The sequence below is a fragment of the Lepus europaeus genome, chromosome 2 (assembly GCF_033115175.1).
Source record: "Lepus europaeus isolate LE1 chromosome 2, mLepTim1.pri, whole genome shotgun sequence".
Lineage (NCBI taxonomy): Eukaryota > Metazoa > Chordata > Mammalia > Lagomorpha > Leporidae > Lepus > Lepus europaeus.
In genome coordinates this window covers 148,116,115-148,134,295 of record NC_084828.1, presented here as the reverse complement: position 1 = coordinate 148,134,295, position 18,181 = coordinate 148,116,115, and the positions used below count along the sequence as shown (strand labels likewise).

General features: G+C 43.3%; 1 protein-coding gene across 1 annotated transcript in view; it reads right to left on the bottom strand.

Annotated features, from left to right (window-relative positions):
• Window positions 1–18,096, bottom strand: part of ACAD11 (acyl-CoA dehydrogenase family member 11) — a 98,152-nt gene extending 80,056 nt beyond the window's left edge. Inside the window, exons 1-5 of the mRNA XM_062214657.1 lie at window positions 17,873–18,096; window positions 5,031–5,130; window positions 4,173–4,298; window positions 3,383–3,544; window positions 702–866 (exon numbers count right to left, since the gene is read on the bottom strand). Coding sequence (XP_062070641.1) covers window positions 702–866; window positions 3,383–3,544; window positions 4,173–4,298; window positions 5,031–5,130; window positions 17,873–18,021 — 702 coding nt within the window. The 5' untranslated portion in view covers window positions 18,022–18,096. The remainder of the gene's footprint in view (window positions 1–701; window positions 867–3,382; window positions 3,545–4,172; window positions 4,299–5,030; window positions 5,131–17,872) is intronic.
• Window positions 18,097–18,181: the final 85 nt, after the last annotated feature.

Below are 18,181 nucleotides of genomic sequence, written 5' to 3'. Positions count from 1 at the left end.
TGTGAACGTAGAGCAGCTCTTCCTGCCCTAAAATATCTCAGCCTTCTGAGAAATCTAATGAGCCCTCAAAATTCTCCTTTCTGAAGCAGGATTCCAGGAACTACAAATCCTTCTCATTAATGTAGGAATGCAAGTGTCCGGGGCTGGCACACAGGCATGATCCATCTCACACCTGGTCCACCCCTCTGGTTCCCGGGCCACTGCCTACGCTCCCTGCTCCCTGCAGGAGGACAGCTTCGCCTTGCCTGCGCGCTTCACCAGCAGTCACTGTGCACAGTAACACACAACAAGGCCACATCAGTCTCATGCAGTCCTTCTGAAGTCTCAAAAGAGGCTTTTCTGTCTTCTCTGATCTGGTAATAAAGAAACTGAAAATTCTCCAGGAAATAGAATAAAAGAAGCCAGGAAAGCTGAATGAATGAGAAGTAAAGAGCAAAGAACATGGGTAAGCAGTAGATGGAAAACTTCCTTGAAGAAAACTGGGGCAAGCACAGGAAAACCCCAGGTACTTTTCAAGCAGCAATCAGACACCAGTCAGGCAGAGAGCTGTGCCAGAAAACCCACATTCTGAGTGGTGCAGTCAGTGCTGGGCTGCAGGGAGAATGGGGATGGCTGGACCCCTTCAGGGCTCCAGGACACCCACCTACTGCTTGTACCTCAATCAGACCCACTCAATTTACTGCAAAGATGGCTTCTGGTACCTCTTTAGGGTGGAAAATGAGGTTGTCCAGTCTGAAATCTCCATGAATCAAACTCTGTTCATTGTCATCATCTGGCAGGTTTCTCATCAGCCACTCAGACAGCTGTTTCATGGCAGGGATGTCTTGATGAGCTGCAGCTTCATACTGCCTTGTCCAGGTTGACACCTGCAGATGCATAAGGAAGGAAAAGGACAGAGCTGAAAGTGAAATGTAAGAAATGCAAGAAAACAAAATCCAGTTAGGTCAAATGTCATTTTATTCCTAATTGCTCCAAATATCATGTGACACCTGTGTCCTATCACCCTAAAAGCATCAATAGTTAAGTCTTGTTTCTATCAGTTCTGTTTTATTTACTGTTTTTTATCAAGAAAAAATACTGGTGTAGGAACAAGAGATGTAAGTGGCAATTTGCATTTACAAACTATTTTTCCAAAGAAAAAAGGGAATGCACACACCCCCATGTGCATGCCCACCCCCACCACACACACGCACACACACACACACAGGCACAAAGAATTTCTAGAAAAGGTCACTGATAACAGGGAATATGAAAACTAAAAGAAGGGTTCCTTTTTCTTTTCACTTTAATACCCTTTCTTACTAATCACAGAATCTTTTTTATTATTTATTTATTTGACAGGCAGAGTTATAGAGAGGGAGGGACAGAGAGGGTGGGGGGAGAGGGTGGTGGGGAGGGTGGGGGCAGAGAGAGAGAGACCTTTCATCTGATGGTTCACTCCCCAAATGGCCACAAGAGCTAGCCTGGGCCAGGCCAAAGCCAAGAACCTAGAACTCCATTGTGGGTGACAAGTACCCAAGCACTTGGGCCATCTTCTGTTGCTTTCCCAGTCACATACAGTGAGCTGGATCCAAGCAGAACAGCTGGGACTTGATCCAGCATTCATATGGGATCCCGGCATTGCAGGCAGCAGCTTAACCCGCTGAGGCACAATGTCAGCCCCCAACTCTTCTAAATACATTATGGGTATGGGTAGTACAAATACTTTCCATTATTCTTAGAACTGAATGCAAACAAACCATCCTATTCACAAAATCCTCCAACAAGTGGGACTCTTTTATTTATCTGCTTATACCACTCTCCATCTGTAACTTTAGTGCAATAGAGAAAACATCTTTATCTTTGGCGTCTTACTGACCTGGGTTTAAATTACATCTCAGCCATGTACTTGTATGTTACTTGATCTAAGCCTCAGTTTTCATATTTGCAAAATGGGAGTAATAATACCTATGTCTCACAGGTGTTGCAAAGATTAATAAAGTCCATAACTCAGCAGGGGACCTGGCATACAGTGAGTACTCCCCAAACCTTAGCTTTAGCTGCCTTCTCTCTCCCCTCATCAATCTACAAAGGGAAACAGCCTCATACATACCTGAACTAGCCTTGGGGCTGGTGCTATGGCTCAGTGGGTTAAGCCGGCACCTGCAGCACCAGCATCCCATATGAGCACCTGCTCAAGTCTCAGCTGCTTCACTTCCAATCCAGCTCCCTGCTAATGTGCCTGGAGAGCAGCAGAGGATGGCTGAAGTGCTTGGACCCCTGTACCCATGTGACCCAGATAAAGCTCCTGCTCCTGGCTTCGGCCTGGCTAGCCCTGGCTGCTGTGGCCATCTGAGTGAACCAGCAGATGGAAGACCTCTCTCTCCGCCTCTCCTCTCTCTCTCTCTCTAACTCTGTCTTTCAAATAAAATAAGTCTTAAAAATAAATAAATAAATAAATAAATAAAAATTAAATGCTCACTCTGTTTCCCATCACTCTAAATTTTATCTGTCCTTAAATATTCACTGCAAGACTTATCTCTCCCAGAAAGCTTTCCTGCCTAAGCAGGGGCATACTAATTTGTACCTGTGGATGGCACATCTCTCATGATAAGCACCAATTTACCACTACTTTATGTAGTCTTCGTTCTATTTTCTATTTATCAGATTTATGTACAATCTCTCAAAAGTGACCACCAGTTTCTTTAAGGGAAGAATCTATTTCTATTTTCTTGACATTCAGCATAGTACTCAGCAAATATTAAATACTGGTCAAGTTTTATAAGCCCAACTGAGCAAGGGAAACTTCATAAAAATCATATTGGACAGCTAAGTGAAGAGTTTAAACAGAAGCTTTATCTGAAAAAAAATGTGATCCAAGAATATAAAATTGAGGCCAGTGCTGTGGTGTAGTGGGTTAAGCTGCCGCCTGCAGCACCACATCCCATTTGGGTGTTGATTATAGTCCTGGCTACTCTATTTCCAATCTTGCTCCCTGTTGATACAACTGGGAAAGCAGCAGAGGATGGCCCAAGTCCTTGGGCCCCTACATCCATGTGAGAGACCTGGATGAAGCTCCTGACTCCTGGCTTCAGCCTGGCCCAGCCCTGACCTTTGTGGCCATTTAGGAAGTAGATGGAAAATGTTCTCTCTCTCTCTCTCTCTCTCTCTCTCTCTCTCTCTCTCTCTTATTCTCTGTATAATTCAGACTTATAAATAAATAAATCTTTAAAAACTATATGAAATTATTTTATGCTGAAAACAAGGCAGTCTGAAAGATAATGTTAAAAGTCACAGCCAACTTTTAGAAAGCAATACAATAACAGGTAGTTATTTTGACTAATAATGTTTAGTTATGTTGTCTCCAAGAACATGAAAAAGCAGCCTCTGTGGGGTGTATTACCTGCCTCTTGCAGTACCCAGCACCTGTTCCATATCCTTCCAGCTGCAAGGACTGTGCGTTCAAGCAATGTAACCGAGCCAAAGTTTCTATCATGGCCACGTACAAGGCCGAGCGTTCCGCTGGGCTAACTCCAGGAATTGTCAGATCACGAAAGATCCGGCCCTAGGAGAGTGATTACATCAGAGAATTTCAATGTTTTCTCCCCAAACAAATGCTTTGTGGAATATGTTAGAAAATCATTCATTTGTGAAGCATGTCAAAGGGAAGACACCAATATGAACTAAAAGGCTAAAACTGCTCTCGACTTGCACTTTACAAACACACACACACACAACTAAAACGTTGTTGAAATGACTGCTCTTAGTGGTTCTATGTAGTCAGTTGCATTTCTCCCGCCTTCTGGACAATTTGGTTATTGCCATTTCATGTGGCTCTTCACTGGCACCTAGTGGAAAATCTGAGTATGTCAATACACCCTAGTTACTAAATTTGTTCCTAGTCTATTCCAGCCTTCTCTATATGTGTGCTCCAATTAAAACAATATTTTAAGCCCTCGCAAAACAGATTGTATAAAATAATAATAAATTGTATAATATATTGTTATAAATTATGTAATAATTTATTGTTTATAAATTCATATAGTTACAAGTGTATATATTTATTATTTATAAATTAATAAATAATTGAATAAAACACTTATTAATGTTATAAAAAGCTTCATCTAATTAAATATCATAACTAATTGCATAATTAAAATACAAGCGATAACTAAACAAGATCATTAGCTTACCCGCACATGTTCCATCACATAAAATTCTGTCCCAATGACAGAAGCATCACTGCAGTACAATAAGGGCTTGGGAACAGGGAATCCAATGGCAAATAAAGCCTCCTGGACTTTAAATTCTCTATCAATCTAAATAGGATGATGGATAACCAAAAATCAGAAACACAAAGTTAGTAACTACTCATGGGCCAATCTGAAGGTGAGAAATCAGTTATAAAAACAATGTTGACAAATAACTCAGAAGATAACAGTAATCCGGCAGACACAGCGTTTCCAGCATTAACCAATACTTTGACTTCTGTTCTCCTATTCTCTAAAAATCTATGGAAAATATCTGTCTTCTGAAAACAGACAAAACTCAGTTTTGGTAAGTCTTTTACAGTTCTCACAAAGTCTAATATTTAGACGATACTATAAATGTTTATTCCAATCTTTCTGTTTATCACCAAAAGATTAGAGGATTGTCACAGCAAATACAATAAAACAATGCAGTGAGTAGATATGAGTACTATTATTATTAGGTGTATAGTTAAAATGTGTAACAAAAACATGACAAGAAGAAAGCGAACTGAGTGTCCCAGGAAGTATTCATTGGCTGTCAATCATTCATGGAGAAAGAAAATCCACAAGAGGGCTGGAGACTGCTCAAGATTAAGAGCCTAAAGATAATTAGATTTCGACCCAAAGCCTTTTCAAAGACAAAAAAAGATACAATTCAAGTGAAATTTCAGTTAGAAATAAAATGTGTTTTCTATTAGTTAGTAATCATATAATAGCTTCTAGAGCAATCGAAAGTGTTTGTGTGTAGAGAAAACATTTTGTTCCCAGCAGAGAATTCACCAGTGCATTTCGATACCAAACCTTATGCGCCTTGGGGAGAAGGGAGCCAGGTGGCTTCTTCCTGAGTACATATGCCCGGAAGCCCTTCTGGAGATAAAAGGTTGGATTGGATTGTCCTGATCTAGATGAAAGAAAAGAAAAAGTCAATTTTAAAGATGTGGGTTTTTTTTTTGGGGGGGGTGCCCTAGGGAGTGTTGACATTTGGCGCAGCTGGCAAGCCACTGCTTGGGACACCTGTATCTTGTATCAGAATGCCTGCATTGGAGTCCCAGCTCCACTCCTGACTGCAGCCTCCTGCCAACATGCACAGTGGGAGGCAGCAGTGATGGCTCAAGTAGTTAGGCCCCTACCATCCAAGTGCAAGATGTGGATTGAATTTCAGGCCCCTGGTTTTGGCCTGGCCAAGTCCCAGCTGTTGCCTGCATTTGGGGAGTGAAGCAGTAGATGAAAGATCTCTCTTTCTCCTTGCCTCCCTTTCTCCTTCCCTCCTTTGCTCACTCTCTCTCTCTCTCTCTCTCTCTCTCTCTCTCTCTCTCTCTCAAAATCCTACTGAAATTTTAGAATAAACAGGAAAGGAAAATGAATCCCTCACAACGCTGGAAGCCAAGGGAGCTGCTCTGAGCCATTCAAAGGTTTTTGGGTAGTATTAGACAAAGAGCAGCATATGGAAGCTGAAAAATCTCTAGCTCAAAGGGAGGAGAGAGGGCCTCACCCACTGGCTGCAAATCCAAGTTTGACCCGAACTCTCCATGGAACAATGCCTAGACCTGGGTAAATAAAGTCTGGGAGAAGCAATTATGGGTGATCAGTCAGAAAATGAATTAGTGGCTGCTGGACAGCTGGGCTCTGCTCCTTCATTTGCCCTCACAGAGAAACTCCCATATGGAGCCAATGTTGTGTTATAACAGTTAAGCCACTGCCTGCAGTGCCAGCATCCCATATGGGTGCTGACTTGAGACCCACTGCTCAACTTACGATCCAGCTCCCTGTTAACGCACCTAGGAAAGTAGCAGAGGATGGCCCTTGCAAGTGCTTGGGTCCCTGCACCCACATGGATGAAGCTCCCAGCTCCTGGCTCCTGGTTTCTGCCTGGCTCAGCCCTGGCTGTTGTAGCCACTTGAACCAGCTGGTGGAAGATTCTCTCTCTCTCTCTCTCTCTCTCTCTCTCTCTCTGTGTGTGTGTATGTGTGTGTCTTTCTCCCTCTCTCTCTCTTTCTCTCCATGTGACTCTGCCTTTCAAATACATGAAATAAATATTTAAGAAAAAGGAACCTCTCCCCCCATACATATCACCAAGGCCAGCAGCTAAGTGCAGTTCTCTACAGCAGCAGTTCTGAAACGTGAGGTCCAGGTGGCATCAAATCCAGGGGCATGGGTTTTCCCCACCAGGCGAGCAGAAACCCTCACGTGGATGAAGCATATCATCTCCAGCTACCAAAACCCTCAAACTATTCCTTCATTTACAATATGGGCACTTAAGAACTACTTAACTTTTCAACAACTCAACAGTATAAAAGATCCTAGGTTAGACACATGGAAGGATCAATTCCTGAGGTAACAGGTGATGGGAAGAGGTGGGGGTGATCTGTGAAGTTTCTCTCAGGACTGCACCTCCACCAGGAAAGAGGAGTAAGTACAGAGTGCATGCAGCCCCAGCCCCAGCATCCACATTCTACATCCTCATCCAAGAAGCCAGACCCTCCCCAGCAATCACATCAAAAAACACAGACCCTCAGTTCCCTGCTATGGTGCCAGAGGGCAGTAGAAGCTGGCCACTGTCCCCTGCAGGAAGCTAGGACAGAGTTCTGGGCTCCCAGTTTCAGCCTGGCCCAGCCCAAATGTTGAGACCATTTGAGGAATGAACCAGCGGATAGATTTCTCACTCTCTCTTCCTGTCACTTTGCCTTTCTAAGAAATAAAACAAATCTCTTCTTTTCTTTAGAAAAAAAAAAAAAAGAGCAGTGATCCTGACAGCATCTATTCTTATGTGGCCATCTTTTAGCATAGCACAGTGGAGATAATGGCCAATAGTCAAGGAATGGAACCACTTTGAGCTACGCTATCTTCATTGAGATGAGACATTTTGTACATGATGCTGCAAAAGGTCCAGTAGCAATGAACCTGATGAGCACATTTGTTAAATGCCAAATGTCTGATTGACTGCATTCAAGAACAATTTTAATTGAAAATATCTGTTGAGTATAGTGTGATTATTCCATACATATTCACAATGGGTAATCATGAAATCAGAGTCATTAGCATTTCCATGCCCTTAAACATGATCATTTCTTTGTGTTGGGAACCTTCAAATTCTTCTCTTCTAGTTCTTTATAAAATGTAGAGCTGTTGTGAACCACAGTCCCCCTGCTGTGCTGTAGAACACTAGAACTCATTCCTCTGTTATGCTGCCTGGGAACTGACCTCTCCCATCCCTGCCAACTCTTCCCAGCCTCCAGTAACCACTGTTCTACTCCCCACTTGCATGGAACCAATCCTTTAGCCTCCACAAATGAGTGAGAACATGTAGTGTGTACCTTGCTATGCCTGGCTTATTTCACTTACTATAATGCTGCCCATTCCCAAGATTGGATGCATTTCACGTCTTACGGGAATCACTGATCTTTCATGATGTAAATGACTCAGATGAAACAGAAAAAAAAAAAAGCTTCTTGTTAAAAATAGAGTTACCAAATGACCCAGCAAGTCCACTCCTATATATGTATGTATATATCCAAGAATACTGAAAACATAAAGTTTACACAAAATAAATACTTGTATCACAGCAGTACAAAATAGCAATACTCGGGGGATCAGCACCATGGCTTAGCGGATAAAGCTGTCGCCTGCAGAGCTGGCATCCCGTATGGGCACCGGTTCAAGTCCCAGTTGCTCCTCTTCTGATCTTCTGATCCAGCTCCCTGCTACAGCCTGGGAAAGCAGTAGAATATGGCCCAAGTCCTTGAGCCCCTGCCTCTGTGTGGAAGACCTGGAAGAAGCTCCTGGCTCCTGGCTTCAGATCGGCATAGCTCCTCCTGTTGTGGCCATCTTAGGAATGAACCAGTGGATGGAAGACCTCTCTCTCTCTCTCTCTCTCTCTCTCCTCTCTTCTCTCTCTCTCACTCACTCTGCCTTTCAAATAAATAAATCTTTTTTTTAAAAAAATGACCAATACTTTAAGAAAACTCCAAAAGATCATCAGCAGGTGAAAACGTGGTATACCCATATGATGGAATATTATTCAGCCATAAAAGGAATGAAATGCTGATATATGCTACAGCAAGGATGAAACTTGAAAACACACTAAGTGAAGGAAGACACAAAAGGTATAGCTGGTGACCTCACTTCTATGAAATGTCTAGTGACAGAACATGGCTGCCAAAGGACAGCAGGAAGATGGAATTGGATGGCACAGGGTTTCTTTTTGGGTCGCTGGAAATTAGATAGTGGTGATGTTTGCACAACACAATGAATATATGGGAAACAACGGAGTTGTACACTTTAAAATTGCTAAAATTGTGAATTTTGTGCTATGTGAATTTTACCTCAAACATTGAAAAACTAAAGTTTTAACTTCTCTTCCAAAAAAAATTATCTGGCATGATTCTAATAATGTCATTGATCTTTGAAGCTTCTCTTTTCCTGATGTCTATCTACAGCAAACACATTTGAGATGCTATTAGCATTGATGTCAAAATTTATTTCAATCTGTGGAAATCTGAAGGGCGCAGATATCCATGAGTTCAAGTTTGCCAAGCTGGTTGCTGCTCTTCATCATTGGTCACTCAATTCCATAGACTTGAGTGAACAAACCAAGCTGGTTGTCAGAGTAGATGATGAGGGCCAGGGGCTGCCTGGTGTGAACAGCTTTATTTTATGGGATTGGAATAGTCATGGCTCCCCAAGTGGCTTCACCACCAAAGGAAAGGGGTGATAGTGGAGGGCAGTAGACCCTGAACAGAGTCCAGATTTATCTACAGACAGAAGACAAGATGGCTGCCAAGACAGGTGTAAACATAACTGTCGTTGTTATCAGGATGTATGATATTTTTTTCAATTTCCTTTTGCTGAAAAAGGTCCTACAGGAATTTGTTTCTGAGGCTTGGAAATGCAGGTGGAGCCAGTCATTCAGATGATGCCATGAGTCTGAGACTTATCCACCATGATGTGAATAAAGGGTAATAATCCTTTTCTGTGGACAAGGAGAACTAACTTGCTAGCCTTGTCACTCTGGAAACTTAGTGAACATGGCACACCAGTTGTATTTCCAGGCAACACTACTTATAGTAAAAATAGCATGCCCTTTATCCATATGGTAAATAAGTGATAACTGCGATTCAAGTCAGAAAACAAAGCACTTTCTAAAATTAGCATCACTTAAAAAAAAGTCCAGGGCACTTAGTGTTAAGCCTGCCCTTCCCCAGACACGAATACCTTCCCATTTCCTGTCACTCACAGCCCTGCTGCCCTGAGACCACCAGAATTGGTCTCACTTGCTCTTTATCCCCATGTGTATCATCAACACAAAAAGTTCCAGGGGCCAGCACCATGGCACAGTAGGTTAAGCCTCTGCCTGTGGTGCCAGCATCCCATATGGGTGCCGGTTCGAGTCCTGGCTGCTCCTCTTCTGATCCAGCTCTCTGCAATGGCCTGGAAAAGCAGTAAAAATTAACACAAGTCCTTGGAACCCTGCACCCACATGGGAGACCCAAAAGAAGCTCCTATCTTCTGGCTTTGGATCAACTCAGTTCTGGCCATTGCGGCCATTTGGGGAGTGATCCAGTGGATGGAAGCCCTTTCTCTCTGTCTCTCCCTCTCACTGTCTGTAACTCTACTCTCAAATAAATAAGTAAAATCTTTTAAAAAATAAAGAAGTTCCAGATTCCCATTGCAATTTGTCTACTACATTCTAAGTCCCACAAGGCTTGGCCTATTCCCTATTTTTTCTTGTTCTCCCACCCCTTCACCAAGTCCTGCCACCCTTCCACTGTGCCCCTGGAACTCACGGTCTTTCATAATCCCATATACCTTCAACATCTTCTCCGAACAGACTCTCACCTTCTTGCTCAAACTAGGACCTAAATATCCCAGATTATAAACTGAAATTGGAGGACCAATATTGGAGGACCCTGGTTCCCTTGTAGGCCTCCTAAATAGTAGATACTTTCTACACATCAGTCATCCAGTGGGTCTGGAGATGGAAACCATGTCCTTCTTGGTACTTGCTAAGGCTTGGAGGTGGTCTGTCGCCCAAAGTTTCATGTTCTGGAAGATTGGTCCCCTATGTGGCAGTATTAAGAGGTGGGGCCCAGGGGAAGTTGGTTAGGTCATTGGGGCACCACTCTCGAAAGGGATTATTGATGTCTTAAGGAGTCAATTAGTTCTTACAAGAGCAAGTTTTTATTTTTTAAGATTTATTTATTTGTTTAAAAGGCAGAGAGACAGAGAAAGAGGGAAAGACAGAGGGAGAAAGATCTTACATCCACTGGTTTATTTCCCAAATTCCCACAACCAACCATGGCTAGGCCAGGCTGAAACCAGGAGCCAGGAGCTCCATTCTGGGTCTCCCAATTCAGCGGCAGGGACCCAAGTTGGATCATCATTCACTGTTTTCCCAGATGCATTAGCAGGTAGCTGGATCAGAAGCAGAGTAATTGGGACTCCAATCAGCACTCCAATATGGGATGCTGGCATCCCTAGCAGTGGCCAAGCAGCAGCTGAACCCACTGCTCAGCACCTGCCCCAGCAAGTTGTTATAAAAGAGCAAACCTGGACCTTGAATCCCTCCCTGACTTAACATCTTGCTGTGTGATTGCTCGTTCAAGTTCTTCCACCACAGTGATGCCATATACCATAGGGTCACATACTCTTAGACCACCAATAAACTTCTTTTTTTTAAGATTTATTTATTTGAAAGGCAGAGTTACAGAGAGAGATGGAGATAGAGAGAGATGGGGGGGGGGGGGAGGAGAGGCAGAGGGAGAGAGAGAAAGACTGAGAGAGATCTTTCATCTGCTGGTTCACTTCCCAAATGGCAGCAATGACCGGAGCTGAGCCAGGCCAAAGCCAGGATCCAGGAGTTTTATCCAGGTCTCCCACATGGGTGGCAGGGGCCCGAGCACTTGGGCCATCTTCTGCTGCTTTCCCAGACACATCAGCAGGGAGCTGGACCAGAAGTGGAGAAATCTTGAACTGGAGCTGATATGGGATGCCAGTGCTAGAGGTGACAGCTTAACCCATTACAGCACCAGCCCCTCCAATAAACTAAATAAACTGAGTAACTAAAAAAGCTTCCCTTCATACATTACTCAGTCGGGCATTGTGTTACAGCCATAGAAAATACACTAATACGATACTCACTGTTTCTTCCAGACTCTGTTCTCCCTATGTCTTAACCCTTTCCCCAGCTTTGAATCTCCAGACATGAGACTGCTACCCTCTACCCTTTTTTACTGTAGTCACTTACTATCTTCCAGATCATTCCTCTCATGTCCTGAGGATTTTAGCTTGATGGATTATTATTCTCATTAACATGACTCCTATCTTAATTATTAATAATGTCAAAATCCATACAGATTTCCATTCTAACATTCAGGTCTGTCAGTATCTTGGCTTTTTCTCCTCCAGTTGTATAGTCCTTGACACTATCTCTGTCACTCATCCAGAGAATGATCCTGTACACTTTATCAATGTCAACAAGTCATGCACTGCACGATCCTAGGTTGTAAGCCTTTCTATCTCCAATGTCCTTTCTACTCACTCCTGCTGGAACCTCAGTTCCCATAATCCTTCCATCCTAGCCCCTACATCCATTGACCATGCAGCCCTTCACCTCACTTCTCGCCACCACGTCCTTTGTCAACCATCTTGAATTTGATGGTAATTACATAACCACTAACTTGAATACACTTTCAACACCCTGGCCCTTCTCTCACTTCATGGTATTTGCATGGCAAAACCCCCATCCTGGTTAAATCCAAATCTTAGCTTGTACTCATATAACTGAATGTAGTGAGAAAGAGAAATAGTCATGATCATTTTAAGTTAGGCTGCCAAGAAGCAGATTCTGAGGGAGAAAATAAGCATAAGGCGCCGTGGCTCAATAGCCTAATCCTCCGCCTGCGGCACCGGCACCCCGGGTTCTAGTCCTGGTTGGGGCGTTGGATTCTGTCCCCGTTGCCCCTCTTCCAGTCCAGCTCTCTGCTGTGGCCCAGGAGGGAAGTGAAGGATGGCCCAGGTGCTTGGGCCCTGCATCTGCTTGGGAGACCAGGAGGAGGCACCTGGCTCCTGGCTTTGGATCAGCGCAACGTGCTGGCCGTATTGGCCACTTGGGGGGTGAACCAACGGAAGGAAGACCTTTCTCTCTCTCTCTTTCTCTCTCTGTCTAGCTCTGCCTGTCAAAAAAATAAAAAACAAAACAAAAAAAAAAGTGGCTTAGCAAAGAATTGCTCGGAAAACTAGTGAGGAATTGAGGGAAGCAGGTCAGGGAAGAGAGTCATAAGACGAATTCCTGGAGGGTACCTTCTGTCTGACCTAACCGGTGGATGGCATGGGGATAACTCTGCAGTGTCAGTCACACCTGAGAGGCACACAACTCCAGAAGCGAGGACGGTGGAGAGTCCCTGCTCCCGAATCATCTCGGGCTCCACACAGGTCAGGGCAGAGGAAGCTCCGGCAGCCCAAGGGCACTTCTCCAAACAAGAGCCACACGCACTGGCTCTTGGAAGCAAAAGCCAACCAACCAGAGTATGGACAGAAACAACAGAAAATGATCCAAGAGGGTCTGGGATCTACTGAAATAACTTTCTGCTTCAAACCCATGACCTCGAACTTCAACATGAACCACATTTGGCAATCATATTTGCTTAGGGCATTCATTCTCATATGCCCTTGGATGACAATTTCATAACTTCTCCTCTCTTCTCAAACTCTAATGCCTTTTCCACTTAACTCTCAGCTAATCACCTGCTTCCTATTACATCAAGGAAACAGACAGGATCAGATGAGAACCTCCACAAAGTTACACAACATCTGCTGTAGCCACTCATACCCCACATTCTGCCCTCCGGCCAGTCTACAAAACAAGGTTCACATTGCTTTCTGAGGACACCCCCTTCTCTGTGAATTAGACTCCAGCCTATTCTTGCCTTCTCCACGACTTCATTGCCCCCTCCCTCTTGTACAAAGTCTCTCTTCTAATTACTGACACACCTGTACACAAGCAGGCTGTTATTTTGGTAAAGCCTTCTCTTGACCCCACTCCCCTCTCCACTTAAAGCCTTCCTACTCCCCTCTGTAGAAAAACTCACGAGTTGTTTATGCTCCCTGCTCCAATTTTTTTCCCTTTCCCTCTGAAATCCATCTCAATCAAGCTTTCATTCCAATCTTCCAACTAAAATTGCTCTTTCAAGTTCATTCACACAAACCGCGATTTTCCATTACCACTCTGGATACTCCTTCTCGGACTTCTCAGTAGATTCCTCTTAATTTTCCAACTTCTTAATATTGGGGTGCCCTTGACAGTCTCTAAACCTCCTCTGCACAGGTAAGTGCTTTGATCCCTGGCTTTAACTATTTTCTCTGTGTTGATGATTCCTAAGCTTCTATGTTTGCTCCACATCTTTGGTCTGACCTCCAGACTCTTAGATCCCACTGCTTATGGTTCATGAGCACCTGGATGCCTGAAACACATCTCAAGAAACTTAACACTCTAAATTTTCTTTTCCAGTCAACTCTTTCCATTCATGATAACCCCATATTTCCAGTTACCATGGCAAAAAGGGAATATTCTTTGTCTCCTTTCCTTTTCTACTCCATACTAGTAAATCCTTTACTACAACCCAGTATTATGGCCTCTACCACGCTGCCCCATGCCACTGACCTCTCTCCTTGAACACTGTCTTGCTTCTGTCTTTACTGTCTTCCATCAGCTCTCAACACCACTGGCAGAGACTGCGTTTTTTTAAAAAGGCAAATCACTTCCTTCCCCTGTTCACAAACCTCTAATTTCTCCCCATCTCAACTCAGTGCTCCTGCTGTCTTTGCTTATACCATTTCAGACACTTTGGCCTGTTTCCTCAACATGTTAGGTTCTCACCCTCAGGGCCTTGGCCTTGGCCTTGGCAGTCATGCATCTGAAACACTCTTCTCACATGCTCATCTCCTGAGTCTTTGCTGAGTGACACCTCAGTGAAGCCCCCACCTTGTCCGTACCCATTTCCAATTCTTTTCCCCTCAGTATATATCAATTTCTACTGCACTGTAAACATTTAGAAATTGTTTTTATTATCTCTTCTTTAAATAGAATAGAGGTTCCAGAGGCAAGACTTACTGGTTATACCCTCAGTGGTTGGGACAGTGCAAGTACATATTAGGATCTCAACTGCACATCACAAGTTTTGTTCTATAATGCTTTCATTGTATCATTCTAAACACCTTATTCTTCCAATGATTTGATTTTTGCAAATTTTAAAAAAAGTTTGCATAAATAAAAAAGAATATTTAAAAAACTTGTAAGGCCTCAGGAATAATATCACAGATACCAGTATTCTGACTACCCTGAGAAAATTACATCTCTGAAGCCCTTATGAGTACTGTCCTTCAGAATAACTTACTGTCCTAATTTTTGTATTTATCATTCCCTTGAATTTTTTCTCCATAAACATGCTCATTTGTGCTTGGTTTTGATTCCATGTTGTACAATACTGCAACTGAATAATTTTAACTGCTGTATGGTATTCCACTAAATGACTTTACTATAATGCATTAATTCATTCTACTGTTGACAAACATTGTGTTGTGTCCTGTGCTTTTGCTATTACAAACAGTATAATGAAAGTTTTTGCGGATTATCTTCTGATACACTAGTATGACAATTTCTGAAGAATACAAATGTTGGAATAGAACTGCTGAGTCACAGGGCACACATATCTTCCCAACTTGATCTTTACAAGAGTGTGCCAAGTTACTTTCCAATCCTGGCTATACCAAGTCACACCTCCATATGAGTTTATTATTTGTGCATCCTTATATTCTCTGATTTAAAAAAAATATATATGGTAGCGTGAAATTCTATCAGATTTCCCTTATTTCTTTTATTATTATTTCTTTTATTATTTTTTGGTTGGGCTATCATAACTCTTTATAGTCTGGATGTTAATATTTTATCCATGATATATACTGAAAATACTTTTCTATTGTCTCTTCACTTTCCTTAAGGATTGTTTTAATGAAATCAATCATTTCCTCTGCGATTTCCAAGTCATAAAGAAAATACCTTACCTATCTTCCCAACACTTCCAGTTTTGCCTTTAACATTCAAGTCTATTATCCCCAGGGAACTATGTGAGGAAGAGAGTAATTCCTTATTTTCATATGAACAACGAGCATGCCCATATTTATTGGGAAGGCCTTCTGTTCCTCACTCTAAACACCAGCACTGCATTCTATCAAAGTTCGACAAGCACGTGGGTCTTCTTGTGAGCTCTTTGTTTCACTGGTCTGTTTGCCTATCTTTGTGCTAAAATCATGCCATCCTAATGGCAAGTTCCCTCTTTGCTGTTGGTTAGAAGTGTTTCTGCTCTTCTTAGCCCTTTGTTCTTGTACATAAAATTTGGAAGCAACGTTTCAAATTAGATAAAAACTTGGACTTTTAATGACCATTGCCCTGAATATATAGATCAGCTGGAGGAAAAAGAAAAATGTATAATATTGAGTTTTCCTAGTCACAAACATGACATCTGTCAATTTTAAAACTTCCTTTTAAGGTCCCCATAAAGTTTCATTTTTTTATATTACAAAGGGTTTGTATACCCTTTATTAATATTTAGATAATTTCTATTTTTGATGTTCTTATTGATTGTAGGTTTTTTTAAAAAAAAAATCTACTCAGTTACTTATTTGGAAGGCAGAGTGAGAGAGAGAAGGGGAGAGACAGAGAGATCTTTTATTTGCTGGTTTAACCCCAAAATGTTTGCAATGGCCAGGGCTGGGCCAGGCCAAAGGCAGGAACAGGGAACTCCATCTGGGTCTTCCCTATGGGTGGCAGGACCCAAGTACTTTGGGCCATCATCCACCGCTTCCCAGAAGCATTAGTAGAAGCCGAATCAGAATAGGTGGTACTAGATCCCAGGTACTCAGATATGGGTTTGGTATGATCCAAGTAGCAGCTCCATCCACTGTGCAACAAGGTCTGTCTCTGATAGAAGCTTTTTGAAAATTACATTTTAACTGTTTGGTGCTAAAGTATGGAAATGCAGTTGATTTGTATGCTGAACTTTGATAAACTTTAAGATTTATATATTTATTCATTTGAAGGGCAGAGCAACAGAGAGGGAACAAGAGAGATCTTCCATCTGCTGGTTCACTCCCCGAATGGCCGTTACAGCTAGGTCTGGGCCAGGCTGCAGGCAGGAGTGAGGAATTTCATCCTGGTCTCCCACATGGGTCACAGGGGCCCAAGTACTTGGGCCATTTTCTGCTGCCTTCCCAGGCACATTAGCAGGAAGCTGGAACAGTAGCAGAGCAGCCAGGACTTAAACCAGAGCTCTGATATGGGATGCCAGGGTTGCAAAGTCCCCTAAATTCTGTTATTGTTGCGCATTTTACCAGCTCCTTAATCCATGAATCAATTAATTTCTAAACATGTATTTGTTAGCTGTTACTCTGTTAAGCCTTTGGAATTTATGTTCCAAAAATGTTGCTTTTGCAATGATTGACGTTAGAATTTCTGAGACTTCTCCTGTGACCTAATGTGTTGTCAATTTTTAGAACTTCTGCATGCATCCTAGAAATAAAGGTGTATTCTCTGTGGGACCCACAGTTACACACATATATATTCAATCAAGCTTACATTAACATTTCCAAAAGAAGTCATGACTAATTTCATTTATTGAGCATGATTATGGTTTATTTAACATTTGACTTAGTACAGAACTGAGAATCTTTCAGTTGGATAAATCTCCAATAATCCTAGAAGACATTATTATCCCCTTTTTGTCAAAGCAGAACTTCATGCTCAAAAGACAGCTTGTTCAAATTCCACAGCAGGTGAACAGTTGGAATTTGAACTTTGATCTGCAGTGTTTACAATTCAGGTCTTCTATCACAGAAAGCTCAGCTTTCCTTTATTCCACCTTTTTTCTCATGTCTACCGGGATACTGATTGTTTTGAATTTGACACCCCAAAACATTCTATTAGCCATTTCCTTTAACTACGAGCTTCACTGAAACCAGCAAAAAACATAAACGTCAGTGATAAAAATGCCACTAGTATACAGTGTTATCGCAGTGTGCATAACCTTTCACCCATAGGACTTCACTTCCTGCCTAAACAAAGACAGATCTTACAAATTGGCAAATTTGTTCTTAGAATTTATATAATATATTCACACTCCCAGATCGTAAGCTTCAGTTCCAGTTTCCTGCAAGTCAGGACTCTAAAGCCCTAGGTTTAAAAAAATACTGCTTTTAGATTTAAGTTTTAAAATGTCATTATTCAGTCCAAAAGGTCAGACTGAAGCCAGACTCCAAGTGGGGCACAGCAGTCCCAGGACCACCTCATCCAGCTCAACTAGCAAGCGGGACAGCTGGAACCCATAGCTTCAGGACCCGGGAATCAGAGCAGCACGCAGGGTCAGAGCAGGCATCCACAGCCCAAAGCTGCCAGCCTCCGCCGCTCACCGAGCCCTCCACGCTCGGCGTCCCGGCCTTCAACAGGCTCCCTTCGCACACTGGGACGCCGGCTGTCCCCGCCACGCAGCGCGAAAGGCAAGGTCCTGAGCGGGGAACCAGGAGCCCACCCAGGACCCGAGGAGAGAGCACGGAGCACCGATTCCTTTCCGCTGGAGCCGACGGCCGGCGGATACCTGTACTGCGAGACGGTCAGCGGGGCCGCGGGCTCGGCCCCGAAGCCAGGCAGGTGCCGGTTAAGGTAGGTCTCCAGGGACTGACGGTCGAACCGGTGCTGAGGCAGCACCTCGACCGTATCGGGCTCATGGGCGGCTCCAGCCTCCATGACTGCCGGTCGCCAGCGCAGTGTACTCTGAGGGACTCGGAACCCTGGGTCTGGAGAGAGCGGCCGTCCCCGTGGGCGGAGCTTCAGCCGCGATCGGAGGCGGGGCCTGGCTCAGCCTATCACACGCACCCACGGCCCCGTTGCCAGGCAACGCAGGCCC